At 43.9% G+C, this 17,652-nt stretch overlaps 1 protein-coding gene and 1 non-coding gene across 2 annotated transcripts; both read right to left on the bottom strand.

Annotated features, from left to right (window-relative positions):
• Positions 1–9,141: 9,141 nt before the first annotated feature.
• TRNAI-AAU (transfer RNA isoleucine (anticodon AAU)) lies at positions 9,142–9,215 on the bottom strand. Its single transcript has one exon. It is a non-coding gene; the product is annotated as a tRNA-Ile (tRNA).
• Positions 9,216–12,555: 3,340 nt separating this feature from the next.
• LOC105049931 (BTB/POZ domain-containing protein At1g55760) lies at positions 12,556–16,284 on the bottom strand. The gene is made up of 4 exons (XM_010929734.3): positions 15,874–16,284; positions 15,177–15,325; positions 14,782–14,900; positions 12,556–13,399 (listed from the first exon to the last, which is right to left on the bottom strand). Exons 1-4 carry the CDS (start codon positions 15,990–15,992, stop codon positions 12,797–12,799), a joined length of 990 nt encoding a protein of 329 aa, XP_010928036.1. The 5' UTR covers positions 15,993–16,284; the 3' UTR covers positions 12,556–12,796.
• Between the last annotated feature and the right edge of the window lie 1,368 nt (positions 16,285–17,652).

Below are 17,652 nucleotides of genomic sequence, written 5' to 3' on the forward strand. Positions count from 1 at the left end.
GCCAGAGTCGGAGGCCCAAGCTGCGGAGGAGATGGCCGACCCGTCGTCGGGGGATCGCACCACCGTAGTGAAAGTCGAAGCCGACGCAGACCAGGCCGCCGAAGGTCAGGCGGCTTCGACTCCTGAAGCGGCCCCGACCCCTGAAGCCCAAGTGGATGCACCGACTGCCCCCAATCTTCGCCCGGTGGAGGAAGCCGACTCCAGGGATTAGTCGGTCTTTTATTTTTACTTTTGTTCAGCATACTTGTAATCGGGCTTCGGCCTAATTTTGTAAACTTAGCTCACGCTTTAATGAAATCAAAATCTTTTTAATTTTGACTTTTTCTTCTGTCTCTATGTATCCTGGGATGTGTCTTGTGTGATTCGTCGAAATGCTTTTGAACGCATAAGTCGTAAGCTCGACGTATTAGTTAGGACGTTCGGTAGGACCCTAGGTAACGATCCGGAATAGTCGGTAGTGCGTGCCATGGCAAAGGCAGAGCGAACCCCGACTTTAGATTAGCCTCCCGACTGTCGTATGACCCGACAGTCGAGAGCTTGAGTCGAACGCCCGTTGCCCAGACGTGAGTCAGGCGTGTTCGTCGAGTCGAAGGTCGACCGACCTCCGGACATAGCTTGATGGCCGGACCATTCCGTAGGACCCGATAGTCGAATGTCGTCCGACGCGTTCAGTCGGATGGCGTCCGACGCATTCAGTCGGATGGCGTCCGACGCATTCAGTCAGAAAAATGATGACAAGTCGAGTTCCCATTACCCAGACCTGGGTCGGGTACATACGTCGCACCATGTGATAAACGGTGGCAAGCCGAATATCCTTCGATCGATCGTGACCTGGTCGGTAAGTTGCGAATGCGACATTGGTCGCATTGGCATTTTGCCTTTCTTGGTCGGGGCCAAGTCGGCAAGTTAGTTGGTCATTTCGCCTGAGAGTTTGACTGTAGATGGAGTGCGACTCCCGTCGTTATGAATATATCGATCCTCGTAAGTATCCGATGTGTCGTTGGCGATTGGGCCGTTGATTTTCGATGGAACGTTGGGTCCAAGTCGGGGCATCGGGGCTCGTACTTCTGGCGAGCGCCGACCCTCAGTCGAAGAGTCGAGATTCCAGACTCCAAAATTTTAAAACTAAATTTGTATTCCGGACGAGGGGATACAAAGTTCACTGGTAGTACAACCTCAGATTGTCGGCATTTCAAGTCTGGAGAATAGCGCCTCCTTCTAGAGTCTCCAGTCGGTAAGCTCTCGGCCCGTAGGTGTCCGCTATCTTGTAGGGTTCTTCCCAGTTCGGAGCTAACTTTTCCTGGTCTAGAGGCTTCGAAACTTCTGCCTTTCTTAAGACTAGGTCCCCAGGCCTGAAAAGTTTCGGCTTGACCTTAGTGTTGTAGTATCGGGCTACTCTCTGTCGGTAAGAAGCCATGCGAAGTTGAGCCTCACACCGGAGTTCGGGTATGAGGTCCAGGTCGGTTCTCCGACACTCAGAGTTATCCGGCTCTTGGTACTGCTCGACTCTAGTCGATAGTAGCCCGATCTCGAGTGGTATCGTCACCTCCATCCCATAGGCCAAGCTGAAAGGAGATTCTCCGATTGGGACACGGGGTGTCGTTCGGTACGTCTATAGGATAGAATTCAACTCCTCGACCTAGAGGCCTTTGGCTTCATTCAGTCGGGTTTTAAATCCATGTAGAATGGTTCGGTTGGTTACTTTTACTTCGCCGTTGGACTGTAGATGTCCGACTGAGGTCAGCCTGTGCGCGATATGAAATCTCGCACAGAAGTTTCTGAAGTCCTGGTTGTCGAATTGTCGTCCATTGTCGGTGATAATGGTGTGCGGTAATCCGAACATGAAGATGATGGACTTCTGGACGAAGTCTTCCATCTTTCGCTCGGTGATTTACGCCAGAGGTTCGGCTTCCACCCACTTAGTGAAGTAGTCGATTGCGATGACTATGAACTTCCTCTGGTCAGATGCCAGAAGGAAAGGACTGAGTATGTTGATTCCCCACTGGGCGAAGGGCCACGGGGCGACAATAGGGATGATTTGGCTGGCTGGTCGGTGTTGTATGTTGGCGTACCTCTGGCACGGCTCACACCTCCGAACCAACTCAGCTGCATCCTTTCTCATAGTAGGCCAGTAGTAATCCTGTCGTAGGACTTTGTAGGCCAAAGATTTGCCCCCCAAGTGATTTCTGTAGATCTCTTCGTGTACTTCTCTGAGTGCGTAGTCCGCATCGATCGGTCCCAAGCATCTGAGCAAGGGGAGGGAGAACGATCTTTTGTAGAGTCGGCCATCCATTATCATGTATTGGGAGGCCGACTGTCGGAGCCGTTTGGCCTCCGTGGGGTCTTCAGGGCTAATTTCGTCAGTCAGGTATCGAACAATCGGATCCATCCAGCTTGGTTCGGCCGCTAGTTGTAGCACCTCTTCGGCCCTGTCGATGCTCGACTGCTCGAGATTCTCCACGAACGTCCGACCCAAGGCGTCGTAAACTGAAGTCGCAAGCCTGGAGAGTGCATCGGCCCGAACGTTCTCCGACCTAGGGATGTGGGAGATCTTGAAATATTCGAGGCGTGCCACGAGATCTTTCACCTTTTGGAGATATTTTGCCATAGTCGGGTCTCACGCCTCGAATTCGCCCTTGACTTGCCCCACGATCAGCTGGGAGTCGGAGAAGACTCTGAGACTGTCGATCCCAAGCTCCTTCGCCATCCTCAAGCTAGCGAGGAGCACCTCATACTCGGCTTGATTGTTGGAGGCTTTAAAGTCGAATCGGAGGGCGTACTCAGTGACCACCCCCTCTGAGTTGGTGAGCAGGAACTCGGCCCTGCTCTCTCGAGCATTGGAAGCTCCATCGATGTGCAGCACCCAGATAGACCCGGGGTCAGGCTCCGAGCTTGCAACTTCTCTGGGGTTTCCGCCTTCCGACCCTTGGTCGGTTGTCGGGCACTCCGCAATAAAGTCGGTCAGGACCTGGGCCTTCAAGGCAGGTCACGGTTGGTACTGAATGTCGAACTCACTGAGCCTCATTGCCCATTTTGCCAGTCATCCCGATGTGTCGGGGCGGCGCAATATCGCCCTCAAGGGCTGGTCGGTGAGGACCACGATGGCGTGCACTTGAAAATACGGACGGAGTCGTTGTGCAGACACGATCAGGGCGAATATCATCTTCTCCGTCTTTGAGTACCGAGCTTCAGCACCTTGGAGCACTTTGCTGGTGTAGTATATAGGTTGATGGATTCGGCTCTCGTTCTCTCGGACGAGCACCGAGCTAATCGTCTCAGGGAAAGTGGCCAAATAGAGGTACAGCATCTCTCTGACTTCCGGCTTCGCAAGCAGTGGCGGAGAGGCCAGGTACCTTTTTAGGTCCTCAAAGGCCCGCCGGCACTCATCCGACCAAAAGAAGTCCTTCACTTGTCTCAAGATTTTGAAGAACGGGAGGCATCTTTCAGCCGATCGAGAGATGAATCGGTTGAGTACGATGATTCTTCCGTTCAGCTGCTGGACCTCCTTCTTGGTGTCTGGGTGCCGCATGTCGATGATTGCCTTTATTTTCTCAGGGTTAGCCTCGATTCCTCGTTGAGAAACGAGGAACCCGAGGAACTTCTCCGAAGTCACCCCGAAGGCGCACTTAGTCAGATTCAGCCTCATCTGGTGTTGTCGCAGAGTGCGAAAAGTTTCTTCAAGATCTCGAACATGATCTGTAGTCTGCGCACTCTTTACCAGTATGTCATCCACATACATCTCCATGTTGCGCCCGATTTGATCTTTGAAGACCTTATTGACGAGTCGCTGGTAAGTGGCTCTGGCGTTCTTCAGTCCGAAGGGCATTACTCTGTAGCAGTAGAGGCCCTTGGCGGTCACGAAGGCGGTGTGCTACTTGTCTTCGGGTGCCATCCGGATCTGATTGTATCCGACAAAAGCATCCATGAAGCTAAGCAGTCGATAGCCGGACGTTGCGTCTACCAGCTGGTCGATTTTCGGGAGTGGAAAGCTGTCCTTCGGGCAGACGCGGTTTAGGTCGGTATAGTCGATGCAGATCCTCCAGCTCCCGTTGGCTTTTTTCACCATAACAATATTGACGAGCCAATCGGGGTATGTAGTTTCTCTAATGAAGCCTGCCTCGAGTAGTTTGTCCACTTCCTCGTCAATGGCCTTCTGTCTTTCGGGAGTAAAAAACTACTTCTTCTGCCTCACCGGCCTCATTGTTGGGTCGATGTTGAGTCAGTGAGTCATCGTCTCCGAAGGGATGCCCGACATATCCGCTGCCGACCAAGCGAATACGTCGGCACTGGCCTTCAGCAACTCCACTAGCTGCCGTCGCTCGGGGTCGGATAATTGAGACCCGACCCAGACCACTCGTTCGGGATTCTCCGTTATCGGGATGGGAACAAGTTGTTCGGTCGGTTCATCCCGTTCTTCTTCTTCCCGTTGGTCCAACTTGTCGACCGTCAGGATTCCCTTCAATTCGTTGCTTTGAGCAGAGATCTGAAAGCATCGTCGAGCGAGCTGTTGATCCCCGCACATCTCTCTGACTCTATTTTTGGTTGGAAACTGAACCAACAGATGATACGTCGAGACTATCACCCTGAGGGCGTTTAATCCGAGCCTTCCAAGTATGGCGTTATAGGCCGAAGTACTTGGACGACCGCAAAGGTCAAGTGGACTATGCTTTGTCGTGGTTCGGTTCCAGCCGTCACGGGCAAAGTAACTTCCCCTTCCACCGTGACAGCATCTCCAGCAAAGCCTATCAGGGGTGTAGAGACTCTCTTGAGCCGGTCAGCCGACAGTTGCATTCGGGAGAAGGTCGAGTAAAACAAAACATTCGTCGAACTTTCATTATCAACAAAGATCCTTCTTACATCATAATTGGCTATTGTTGCCGAAACAACAACAGCGTCATCATGGAGAGTTTGGATACCCCGAACATCTTCATCTGTGAAAGTAATTACATTATCTTGGCGCAGCTTCTTCATCGGCTCCCCTCCAGCAGTTATCCCCGGGCCCAGTCGTTTGGAGATCATGTTGATGACCCGGTCGTAGGCTGGTTATTCGTTGCTTCTTCAGTCGGCTGGGGTCGTCGATCGGTGACGGGTCGAGTCGGTGAGTTCCTCCAAAATTTATCGAGATACCCTCGGTGTATGAGGGCCTCGACCTCATCCTTGAGTTGGATGCACTGCTCGGTGTTGTGGCCATGGCCCCGATGAAATCGGCAGTACTTTCGTCGGTCGAGGCCCTTTGCCTTCAAAGGCGGAGGCCATCGTAGATATTCCTCCCCTTCGATCTCCATCAAAATCTGCGCATGAGGAGCAGAGAGAGGAGTATAGGAGTCATACCTGGGATGCGTCGGCCTCAGACTCCGCCGTCGAGGCGACCTCTGGCTCCGTCGCTGGGGTGAGACCTGTTTGTCGGTCAGGAGCCTGCTAGGCTCGGCAGGGGCCCGACCCTTCCTTTGCTTCTCCTTCGGGCCCTTGGCCTCAGTCAAGCGTCGATCGGAAGCTCCTTCGTCCGCGTGCATGTACTTGTACGCACACTCCAGTAGTTCGACGTATGTCCGGGAGAGGGTCTTGTCCAAGGAGTAGGTAAATCGGGACCCCCTTAGCCCCCTCTTCATGGCTGAGATGGCCATGTCTTCGTTGAGGTCCCGGACCTCGAGCGTGGCCGCATTGAATCGCACCACGAAGTGTCGGAGCGTCTCATTTTCTCTCTGTTTGAGAGAAAAGAGACTGTCCGAGGTTCGTGACGGTTTCCGACTGGTGCTGAAGTGGGCCACGAAAGAATGCTCAAGCTGCCCAAAGGAGTGAATACTTTCTGGGTGAAGGTCGGAATATCAGGCCCTGGTAGCTTTGCGAAGTGTGACGGGGAAGCCGATGCAGAGAAGAGCGTTGGTCGCCCTTTAAATCATCATGAGAGCCTTGTAGCTCTCCAAGTAGTCAACTGGGTCAGTGGAGCCGTCATAGGGCTCCACATGGGGCATCTTGAACCGACTAGGAATCGGCTCGTCGAGGATGAGTCGGGAGAGAGATTGGGCAGTCTGAAAGTCAATGTCGTTCGAGGACTTCTGTCCATCCACCTGCAGCTGGGCAAGCCGACGGTCGATTTCTTCGAACCTACGTTCGTAGTCGTTGGCCCGCCGATGCTGAGAGACCCCGGGAGTGGAGTCTCCCGACGAATCTGAGAGGGAGGCAGACGGTGTTCGCGGCCGCTTCTCCTTCCTTGCTCATTCCAGCTGGGAAGGAGACGGTTGTCGAGACCGATGGGTATCACGCCGTGGCCGCCCCTCCTCCTCTCTGTGGGAGTGCTGTGATAACTGCTCCTGAAGAGAAGACGGAGACCGACGCGGGCGTCGGTAGCTGCTCCTGGAGGGTATCAGGTGTGCCACCGGCTGCCCCGCCGGCGAGTGCGGCAACCGGGTTGGCTGTTGTTGAAGGCTCTTGACCGCATCCGTCAGTACGGTCATCTGCCGCACAATCGCTGCAATCTGCACCTCCGTGGTCACAATAGGATGCGGAGAGCTAGGTTCCGCCATGGAGGGTGGAGGAGAGGCCTTTTCCCGGTGGGAAGAGTGCCTCGCCGATCCGGTGGCCCTCGACCGTTGAGCTCTGGTTCTTGTCATCTCGAAAGGATGTTTCGAGTTCTGTGGGGGTCGTAATCTCTGTCGAGCCCCCCTACCTGGTGCGCCAAACCTGTTGCGGCCAATCCCCTCGTCGCCTGGTTGCCGGAAGCGAGTGCCTGCAAAAGAAGTCCGCACTGATCGGAGGTGACTCCGGCGGGGACCCTCCGACGGTCAAGTCAGAGAGGAGACTAGGCAACAGTAGAAAAGAATCAAGGAGCTCAACGAGAGAGGGAGCTAGAGAGGAAGAGTTCAGGGGTTTCGAAAAGGAACCTCTTTCAGCACTGTTGCCTTCCTCGTTTTATAGTAGAGCGCGGTATGATGCCGTCATTAATGGCGCGATAATGAGAGAGTTGTCAAATCGCCGAAGACTGTCAGAATCGTCGTGGGACTGTCAAGTCGTCGTGGGGCTGTCAAATCACTAGGGTTGACCCATGCCTTAGGTGGGACAATGTCCCAGGGCGGCTACTCTGCACACCTTTGTCAGGATGGCGGCCCACAGCAGTCGTACGACATTCGGGGGAGCCGACCAACTGCATATCGACGTCTGGTTGCGGAATGTCGGGTGAAAATCCAGGGACCCTCCGATGGTCAGTCGGGCGCGTTGTGGGAGTCGGATATCAGACTTCGCAGTTCGGCCAGTCGGGAATAGAGAGAGTCTGCTCGACCGACGTATACTCGGTCGGTCGGTGTCGGCAGTCGTCGGTCGGTAGAGTCGGGTGCTGGTCAGGCGGGTCCGATGGTGAATCGGCGTGAGGGGGACCGATCGGTATATCCCAACACATGTTTATAAAAGGTGGGCTAATTTTGCACATGTTTAATAATGATGGTGGCCATATTTCCCTCAGCAGAATGTTGGTGAGGCATAGATGTGCCAAATTTTAATCAAAGGAACCTTGGCCCAGTTTGGAAAGGAAATTTAGACTTTTTTTCTTTTTTGAGGGGGTATAGGGAAATTTAGATTTTGGATACATGGTTCCATGTAGAGTGGAAATAAATTTAGATATAGATATATATAGAAGAATCAATATAATATAACTATAATATATACATATAACAATATTAATAAGCTAATACTATTTTAATATTGATATATGAATGCATAATATTATAATATATTATATTATATACCAATATATATTAATATATTATTATAATAAAATATAATAAACTAATATAATACTATAAAATAAAGGAACCAGGTAGCCTCGTTATTTTCTAAATCAACCTTTTCTCATTTTTTTCACGTAACCTTTTTTTTTTTTTTCGAGAGGCGGAGGATGGTACATTCACATAATCTCATTTAACTCAAATTTTTTATCATTCTTGAAAGTTGTCAATCCTTAATGGATATATTTCGATCGAACCATCTGTACGAAAACTTTAATAAGACAAAGATCCTGTTTGGATGCTTAGTCCAAGGATAGAAATCATAAAAAAAATTTTGTGCATCGTCGACAGTGCAAAAAATCCATCATGAAATATACTGTCTTATCCGATTGATCTACATAGTCATCATTTTTCAATATACATTTAATATTCATAATTTTTTTAATTTAAAAATTTTGAATGATGAAAATATTTTTATTTTTTAAAAAAAATTACGACATCCTACGACATATTATGACATCCTACGTTATATTATGACATCTTATGTAAAAAAATTATAATATTCTAGGGCATATTATGGTATTCTGTGATATATTATGTCTTTGCATGTATAGAAAGTCATAATTTAACATAGGATGTCATAATATGAAAGAGATATTTTTATCCGATCATTTTTCAATACATATTTAATGTCTGTAGTTTTAATTTTTCGTTTGAAAATTTTGAATGATGAAAATATTTTTATTTTTTAAAAAAATTTATGACGCTCTATGCATATTATCAAATCTTCTATTATATTATAATTTTTTGTGAACAAAAATTATAATTTTTTGAATACAGAATATCATAATATAGACATAGAATATCATAATTTTTTTAAAAAATAAAAATATTTTTATTATTTAAAATTTTAAATAAAAAAATAAAATTATAATTATTAAATATATATTAAAAAATAATAATTATGTAGATCAATGAAATAGGATGGTACATTCTATGTTGGTTTTCTGCCCCTATCTGCGGTACATAAAGAATTTTCCTAGGAATCTTTATAGCTGTAAGGGCTTGAATGCAGTACCATGTTACTGAATGATGGCGATTTAGGCAGGTATAAACCTTGTTGTATCTTTCTCTCTCTCACACTATCCTCGAAAGTCAAAAAAAAAGGAACAGGAACCAGGGATGGTGAGAGAACATGATTGCTATGAGGTCTTGAATGCAGTACCACGTTATGTAATGATGGCGATTTAGGCAGGTATAAATCTTCTTGTCTCTGTTTCACACTAGCTTCAAAGTCAAAAAAGAGGAATCGGAAATAGTGCCGTTGAGCAAACATAATAGCTATAAGGTCTTGAATACGGTTCCATGTTATGCAATGATGGCGATTTAGAAGTGAGTAAAAACAAAAAAATTATATATATCTTGGCCCATGCAGGTCTCGAACCTGCGACCTTCGCGTTATTAGCACGACGCTCTAACCAACTGAGCTAATAGGCCATTAGCGAACATGGTCCGCTAGATCGGAATATCACTTATTATTATCTTGAGACATAGCATTCAACCTTTCCTAATATTTCTCTTGAATTAGGTTGAATTTATCAACTTCTGAGACTCCTGCTGCATCCATTGTGGCTTTGAATTCTATCCTTCAAGTGTCCATTTGTAGCTAATCACCTCAGTGAGGGCAACAGGGATGACGCATATTCATGTGTTAAATTTGGAGTCCATTCTTACACATATGATAAAAAATCAAAGCAAGCACACATAAAATAGCTACAAAGGATCCTGTTCATTTTCTGCGTACGAATCAAGGAAGAATTTTGTGATGACAAAACTGAAAAGGCTATGTCATATTTTCTCTATATTTGTTTGTGATGAATAGTATCTATTCTTAAAGTTCAGTTGAATCATGCTTGCAATAAACTGTGAATGTGACATCAAACATCCACCTCTGAAGCGTAAAGATCTTAAACATTTTACTGCATAAAGTTCAGTAGACTTTCATTTCATCTTGTTGCATTTTAGACTTGGTTTCATGACTTCTAAAGCAGTCATTTAGTTACCTTGTCACTTTTGGAGGTTGAACAGAAGGACCATCAGAGACAATATATCCAAATGGTGGCCATTTGCAGCCCCTTTTGATCACAAAGCTTCCCAGATTTGGTTGTGGGTAGTCCTACAATTTTCACTTTGAGCTTGAAACCTGCAATTTCATAACTCATAAATATTTGACACTGGTCATATTGCCATTGCAGCTTTAGCCCATTGCCACTTTTTTTACTAGCATAGAATTGCTAGTGAATTAGAGTTAATTAGAGATGAAGATTTGCTGATCTATACAATCTGAGAAGCTTTCTTTCATACCCTGCAATGTGGTCCAGCTTAACTAGCAAAACTATTGGTTTTTATCTTAATTCACTTATCCATCGTTCTAGTTTGTCCTGTTTCTTATTTTTCTTTTGTATAAGATCCGTCTTATGATTCCTCTATGAAGCAAAGTGTATAATTAAATAGAAAAGCAATGAATATGGTATGATATCATAACACTGATGTAATCATTCGAGGATCATCATCATTGCTGATCATCATCCTAATAATTTTTTATTTAGCATTTCCGATGAAATCATATATGTGAAACATCAGATAGGATAAAGTTACATCCTATAGATTCCTTGAAAAGCATTTTAAAAAGTCGGATCAAATAATTTCATCTGAGACTGTTAGTTCATTCTTGACAACTAGCGAAACAGTATCTAGAGCTTTCTTGTAGGATTATTAAGTCAGTCTTGCTCCCAAGGGGGCTTTGAGAAATATTTTAGGTGTGAAGTAACTGTTGATAAAAATCAACTAGTGCTTTGAGATCATTGTGAAACTTTTCATGTTTTCTTGTACACCTAGCAGGCATTAATAGATCTCTGCATTCCCCTGTGAGTTCTGTGCATGATAGTAAATGGTGCCCGATCTCTGTGGATGAGGAACTTGTAGGTTCCAATTGCTTATGAGTTGCCTGCATCTTGGCATGCTTTCAAAAGATATGCTGGCGATATTAACTGTCTCAAGCTTCCAATTGCGAGAAACATGCGCATGAAGACTTTGAGACCTCACAATGAGGTGTGGGGGGCACCAATCCTGCTACTGCAGATGATGATTGTGTGACCTTGGCATAGATGACATTATATCCATGGTATCACAATTTGTTGCATCAAAGTATGTTGCTCACATAATGGATGCTGAAAAAGGGAAGTCTTGCCGACATCATCTGAAGCATAAATTTTTGCATGAGGCATTGTTTATGTAAAGAAAGATCTGAATTCTGAAGCATGGATACCTGGTTTGGTAAGTGTAGGAATTGCTCATGTACATCACTGTTAGTTGTTGGTGGCTTTGTACACACACACACACACAAAAAGAAAAGAAAAGAAAAGCAAGACCATTCAAATTTTATTGATGTTCTTTCATAATATATTCTCTACTCAGTTTAAAAAATGATTAGTGAATTTTCAACAATTTTCTTTTTTTTTCTTTTCAGTTTTTTAAAATCATTATGTATGTTGTTGATTTCTACCTACTTATTAGGATTTGTTCAATTGCTAACGATCTAGGTCGCTTCTATTTAAACAGGACTAAGAATTTTCAGTCTTACCACATCGATCTTAAATTCTGAATTTTGGACTGCCACTGGAGGGGCTTACAAACAAGGCTGCTAAAGGAGTGAGTTTGCACCTTTTGAACTGGTCCCTTTGAGGCCCACCCCAAAATTGTGTGCATATGACCATCTGATCCCTTCAAAATACCTGCTTGCTGGTTAGTACTGATCCCTTATGTTGATAATGTTATTCCAGCTTTTCATCCAAAATGTAATGTTATTCCAGATGAGTCAATACGTCTTCTTGCATATGAGTGAACTAGGGAAGAATTTTCTCAATTTCCTAACGTCATCTTTGTTTACATTTTGGAGATCTCTTGTAATCTGATACTAAAATAAAATGATTATTGAATAAACAAAATGGACAGTTTTCAAATGGCAGAGGGAAGCAAACCAGTTCAGAGGATAAGTTTTTTATGTTAACAATGCTTCCATTACAAGCCATCATATGATTAATGTGTGTTTTCTAAGATTGCAAAGCATCATCAGCTTTTCATAGTTTGTCTTCGTGCTGAAAGTCTTTTTGGTAGGAGGTATGACAGATTGCTTCTGTAAGAACATATTTTTTTGTCATCTCAGCTCTACTCTCATTATGCATTGGGTTCTTTCCTGTTGATTCTTCCTGCATGCTTCGATGAGTTCTAGCTTAGTTAATGAGTTAAAACGATCCCACAGACAAGTTGGCTATGAAAAAGATATGTGCACTATGCACTTCCTAATTTTTCTATCATATATTATACTATATTATGGATAACAGAGCAAGCAAGACTTGAAATCAACTGGAACATGATCCAATTGAAAATAACTGTCTAATTACATCCAACAACAATGATAATGACGACAATGGAAAAAAGCAAGGAGCACACAAAAATTATTGCAAGATAAATCAAGAAAGAAAAATGATCTTTAGTTGTAAGTTCTAAGAATTCTTGTACCATGCTGTTCTGGTAATTAGTCATGCATCTTTAGAGTAACAACCCGACACACGATGCAACCTCAAATTAGCCCACAATTGACTGCTCTTCTTAAAGTTTTTAAAATGCCTTGCTAGGTAGCAGGAACCTCTTTCAGGCCATGCGATTTAAGTTGTCCGACCATTCTGCTGATTGGATTATGAAGCACCACCTTCAAGACTTGTAATAGAATAGTTCCTTATTATGTTTCAGGAAGAAGAGAGGGAGCAACAGAAGAGAATCAATCAAAAGCAATGATTTCTACGTATCATGTGGACAATGGCTTCAGTATCTTTCAAATCAATTATACACATTCTTTTTGAACTCAATAATGGACACCCTTCATGGAAACAAATCCTGTACGGTGTTTGTCTAGCAACCCATCTATACATTGACAAACATGCAACAACTATAACTCACGCAACTGTCACCCACACGGACACATAACTATGCATTGCTCTTTTTCTTAAGAAATCTTTTCAGAAACCTTTCCATGCAGCAAGAATCTCTTGAAAGATTTCAGCTATGAGTTCTCTGTCTGCACTCTGGAGAAACACGTTGAAATCATCACGGATCTCATAAATCTTTCCGAAGTTCACTAAGTACCTCATGCAACTACTCTTCAGCTTTGGCAAACGATAGAGGTAGGCAGTCTGGAGTCTTTCGAGCGCATTCTTAGCATCGATGTCTTCTGTGAGGCTCTCATGACAGGCCTCCTTGAGGTCAGAAATGTCATACTTATCTGCAGCACGAAGGAGAGCAATGCGGTGCTTGAGGAACTCATCAGCCTGAAAATTGCCATAGATGTAGTTGAGGAAGGCCTGGCATGCCTCAAAGGACATGTCAGAGATGTTCACAGTAGAAAGCTCTTTCTCCTTGAGGTTGTGGGAGAACATGCTGCGGAAGACAGGGGATCTTGTTGCAAGAATGGCACGATGCGCACCGATGCTGCCATCAGTGGCATTGATCGTGATGTCTGTGTGGATGCCCTCTGATAACATTTGGCCAAGGGATGTGAGGGCAGTAGCAATTGAGTGTTTCTCGATGTGGTATCCGGTCCAGATGGATAAAGGTTCTCCACCCTGTGTTTCGGAACAAGGATCAGATTTGATGACTATAATTAACATTTAGCTTCCATGGAGGGGGAGAGAGAGAGAGAGAGAGAGGGAGAGAGGCATAGAAGTCATGGCTTTTTAGTGAGGTAATGAGGTACGGTTTTGAATGATGACTAAATCACTCCAACAAAAGAGTGGAATGTAGAATTACTGGACTTATAGGGCCCAAATATTGTGTTATGCCTCCAAAAGAGCATCCTAGCCTGGATCAATGGGTGCCAGGAGGGTTTACTAAATGGTGAAGTGGGATTCTTGAGGTCATAAGGATTGACCAGTCCCTATGTCCATTTCAACTGTCATTAAAGACTTGGACTCATGCCCCAATTTTACCACCAAAGCACAGGAATATCTGTCAAGATTTACAACCATTGAGAACACCTGGTCCTTAATCATGTTTGCAACAAGAAGGTTCTTTGGAGGGAAGAAATATTTAACGATGTTTTTAAAAGAAGCACAGAAGAAAAACATGAGCAGAATAGAAATTAATGCTACTAAAACAATTAGATAAAGATGGTAGAAGATTTATGGAGGAGTTGAGTTACTCCACTTTCTCCAAAATCTAAAATAATCAGATTAAGGATGTTGAGTTACTGCACTTTCTCCCATCAGCAACCATAACAGCACTGAAGTCATGCTACTGTTATCCTTTGAAATTAGGCAAATTGAATAGTCAAATCCCTAAATCCTGATCTTGACATCCTTTTTCGCAAAAAATAAAAAAAATCAAATAATCAGAAGGAAGGTACACCCAACTCTTTGGTCAAGAAAAAACTCGACACAGTTCTTCTATGTTAGGTGAATTGCTGACAGGTAGGTGTTGGTTGAATAACATCTCCTGACTCGGTAAGTACTGATGATTGGAAAATATCAAGATACTATTTATGTATCATCCACATATCATTATCTTCATTGTCTTTTTCCCAGACCTAATGTCTGTCCATATGTAAAGGCAGATAGACTTTTTTTTTTTTTAAGAAAAAAAAAATCATAACAATATATTTTCTACTGCAATTAAACACAGCCTACATGTTACTCTACAACAAATTTTGATATGATCTTTCCCTTAAATCATGTTGTTCTTTAGAAATCTATCAGATATTCTATGCAAAAACTAGTGGGATGATAGAACATGGAAACATGGAGCAGTTAGGACCTTGATATTTGATTACATATATATGGAAAACTTTATAGATGGAGAGATTTGAGAAGTCTTCTTATGATGTTTAAAATGAGGGCTTAAATAAACAGGCATACAGCAAAACAAGATAACAATACTTATGATCCAAAAACCTATCTCCAAATAAACAACATAAAGATTGCACAAAAGATATGGAGATAGACTTGCTTACCAAAGGGGGTATAATCTTTAGATCGAGGAACTCAACATCAATAATGAATCTTCCAGTAAAGAGTGTATCAATTGCCCATACAAAGTCGTCGTTGTTCTTTAGCTGCTTGTCACATACTCCTGCACTTAAAAAATGACAGAAATTAGATATTTAGCATGTCAAACTCTGACCTATGACAATTCCTGTAAACATCCAAGAGAAAGCACTAGCAATCAAAGAGGATGGGAGCTCCATGCTATTCTGCTGCAGAGTAGCAAAAGATGAATGGTGGCTATTATTGATGCCCCGGTTTCTTCTAGGCTACATAAACGACTTGCTGAAATAGCTTTGCCAAAACTTACAAACAAATAGATGGATACTTTTCGATAAGAGGAAAGAGAAAGGAAGAGGGGGACCTGGGTGGACGAGGGTCCTGCGATTAGGAGAGGAGGAGGAGATGAGTTTGATGATGAAGGAGGCGATTGGGGGCTGCTCCCTTGTTAGGGTCGACACTTCTGGGAATAGCTTCACGTATAGCTGCTTATTTCTCTCTACCGTCAGATACCTTTCCACAATTCCCCCCATCAAACAAACAACAAGTGAATGATTAATTCTTTTGATTGAATCATAATAATTAAGTTCTAATTCCAGAAAGGAAAAAAGAAATAGATGAAGATAAAACATAGGAAACATCCAAAATAGCAAGCTTTTTTTATTGTTTTGTAAAGAAAAATATGAGAAACGCGTCTGGTGCTTCCAAGATCAAATCTTTTGGATACTTTCCATGATACTTCCTAACGGGAAGAAAACAACCACAAGCAATTCTACGATTCCGAAGCTCTATAAGGTAGGAAGGAAAACCCAAAACAGGGACAGAAAGGAGCTGTTTTTTTTTTCCAATTATTGATCTAATAATTGAAAAAAAAAAAATTCAACTTGGTTCTTCCAAAATCCGAACTTTCTTCACCACTTCTCCGAAAGACGAGAACTTGCTGGAAATCCAAACAAAAATCACTAAAAAAGTCGGAACTTTTCCTTGTTTTCGAGATGAAATCCGTCGGAATACGAAAGCAATTATCAGGGGATGCGATGAGAGAGAGAGAGAGAAGGAACCAGTTCCAGAGGCCCATCTTGAAGGGATCGGATTTGCGGTAGGTGCAGGAGGAGAGGGTGTCGATCCTCCATTGAGCCAGGCGGGGCGTGGTCTCCACCCGGTACGCCGACTCGTTCATCCCCGCCGCCGACGATGACGCTGCTGCCGCGATCGCTGCCGTGACCTCATTGATGCAGTCGAAGATCCCCAGCAACTCCCCTGCCTTTCCCAGGTTTGCTCCTTCCTCTTCCACTCTCTCCTCCTCCTCCCCCTCTCCTCATGTACTCACCAAAACAAAGGAAGAAAAGAAGAAAACAAGGCGAGAACCACTGCTCCCCTCCTCGGATAACAATAATGGAACTCCACGAGGACCCTTGGGGGGTTGTTATAGAGGAATCCACCACGCCAAGCTTAAAGAATTGCTTCTTCTTTTTTATTAAGCGAGAGAGAGAGAGAGAGAGAGAGAGAGGGGGGCGTGCTGCCTTTATTTGCTTTCACTCCACTTCCAAAACTTTATTCCACCCCTCCGGTGGAGCGCCGGAGAGGGAGAGTCCATCCGCGAGAAAGGAAGTTGTTGATGCATCAGTCACCGTCCATTTAGTAAAGATCAAATTCCCGACCGTCTGATCAGTCATTGTGGGTCTCACCTGTTGGATGGTAGAGCTCCCCCCGACTTTTTTTTATTTTAAATTAGGAATAATCTCCGGCATTAATCTTGCTAGTTAAAATGATTACTTACGATTACTGAAATGTCCCTCTCCAACCCTTCATCGGTTTTTCAAACTTGCGAGGACTTGGAGGGGAAGAGGAACGGTGTCCGTTGAATCTGGATCAGACGCTCATGGAGTCAACAAACGACCTCAAATACAGGGTATTGGGGCTCACTAGTTTGATAGAAAACAAGGACTAGTGTCATGGTCCGAATAAATCAAGAGGGCGACCTTCCAACAATAAAAAGGGTGCGTGTCCTTCCCGCCCGTTATGGATTTAATGCTCACCTAAATACTAGACACCTGTACCATCCACGGATGGCCATGGCCAGCCAGGTGGCTAATAGTATCCACAATCTATGGGAGTCCCGCTAGAAAGAACAAATAATAGTGATACCTATAAAGAGACGATCCAATTTCCGGATAACTGCAAACCAGTCCCCATGCAACTGCATGATTTAGCACGTAAACGTGCCTTTGAATTGAAGAAGATTAATAACGCTCTAGGTGAAATCAAAGTATAGAAATCTATTGCCTTCTAAACTCTAAAAATAGCACTATCTACAAATGAAAAACATATAGTATGAGAAAATGAAAGCTATCATAGTGACAGAATGTATCATGTTCCAAAATTAAGATGGTCAAACATGAGCAAAGCCATACCTAAATATAACCAATACTCTTGTCTAGTTAGACTAAGTCTAGTTTAATTTCATGCCGAGTTTATTCTCAACTTAATTTATGGCAAATCGGAGCCTAGCTATTTATGAACAATTTATTATATTTTGGAGGATGAGAATTTTTTTTTTTTAAATTTTTGAAGTCCATCTTATTCTAACCGCACATGATCTAAATTCAAAATACATAGAAAATTCTTTCCAATAATTTATTTATATGAATACCTTGAATGCATGCATTCTTGTCCTTTATGGCTAAATTACTTCACTTTGTCTTTCTAAGTAGGTGGGCGAGAGGTCTTGTCTCTTGGGCCACTCACTACAGGCAGAAGATAGGAATCCAAGAAATTATTTTATTTAAATGGGAATTTTTAATTAAGAATATAATAAAATAATCCCTCCCGTATTATTC

This window comes from Elaeis guineensis, chromosome 8 (genome assembly GCF_000442705.2).
Source record: "Elaeis guineensis isolate ETL-2024a chromosome 8, EG11, whole genome shotgun sequence".
NCBI classification, from domain to species: Eukaryota; Viridiplantae; Streptophyta; class Magnoliopsida; order Arecales; family Arecaceae; genus Elaeis; species Elaeis guineensis.

What these genes read in the sequence shown, in the direction of transcription:
- LOC105049931 (XM_010929734.3), bottom strand. Translation starts at nt 15,992, where the DNA reads ATGAACGAGTCGGCGTACCGGGTGGAGACCACGCCCCGCCTGGCTCAA. An exon ending in AAGATGGGCCTCTGGAACTG is followed by an intron (nt 15,326 to 15,873) that starts GTTCCTTCTCTC and finishes AATTGTGGAAAG; the next exon opens with GTATCTGACGGTAGAGAGAA. An exon ending in TAAAGATTATACCCCCTTTG is followed by an intron (nt 13,400 to 14,781) that starts GTAAGCAAGTCT and finishes TCCGAAACACAG; the next exon opens with GGTGGAGAACCTTTATCCAT.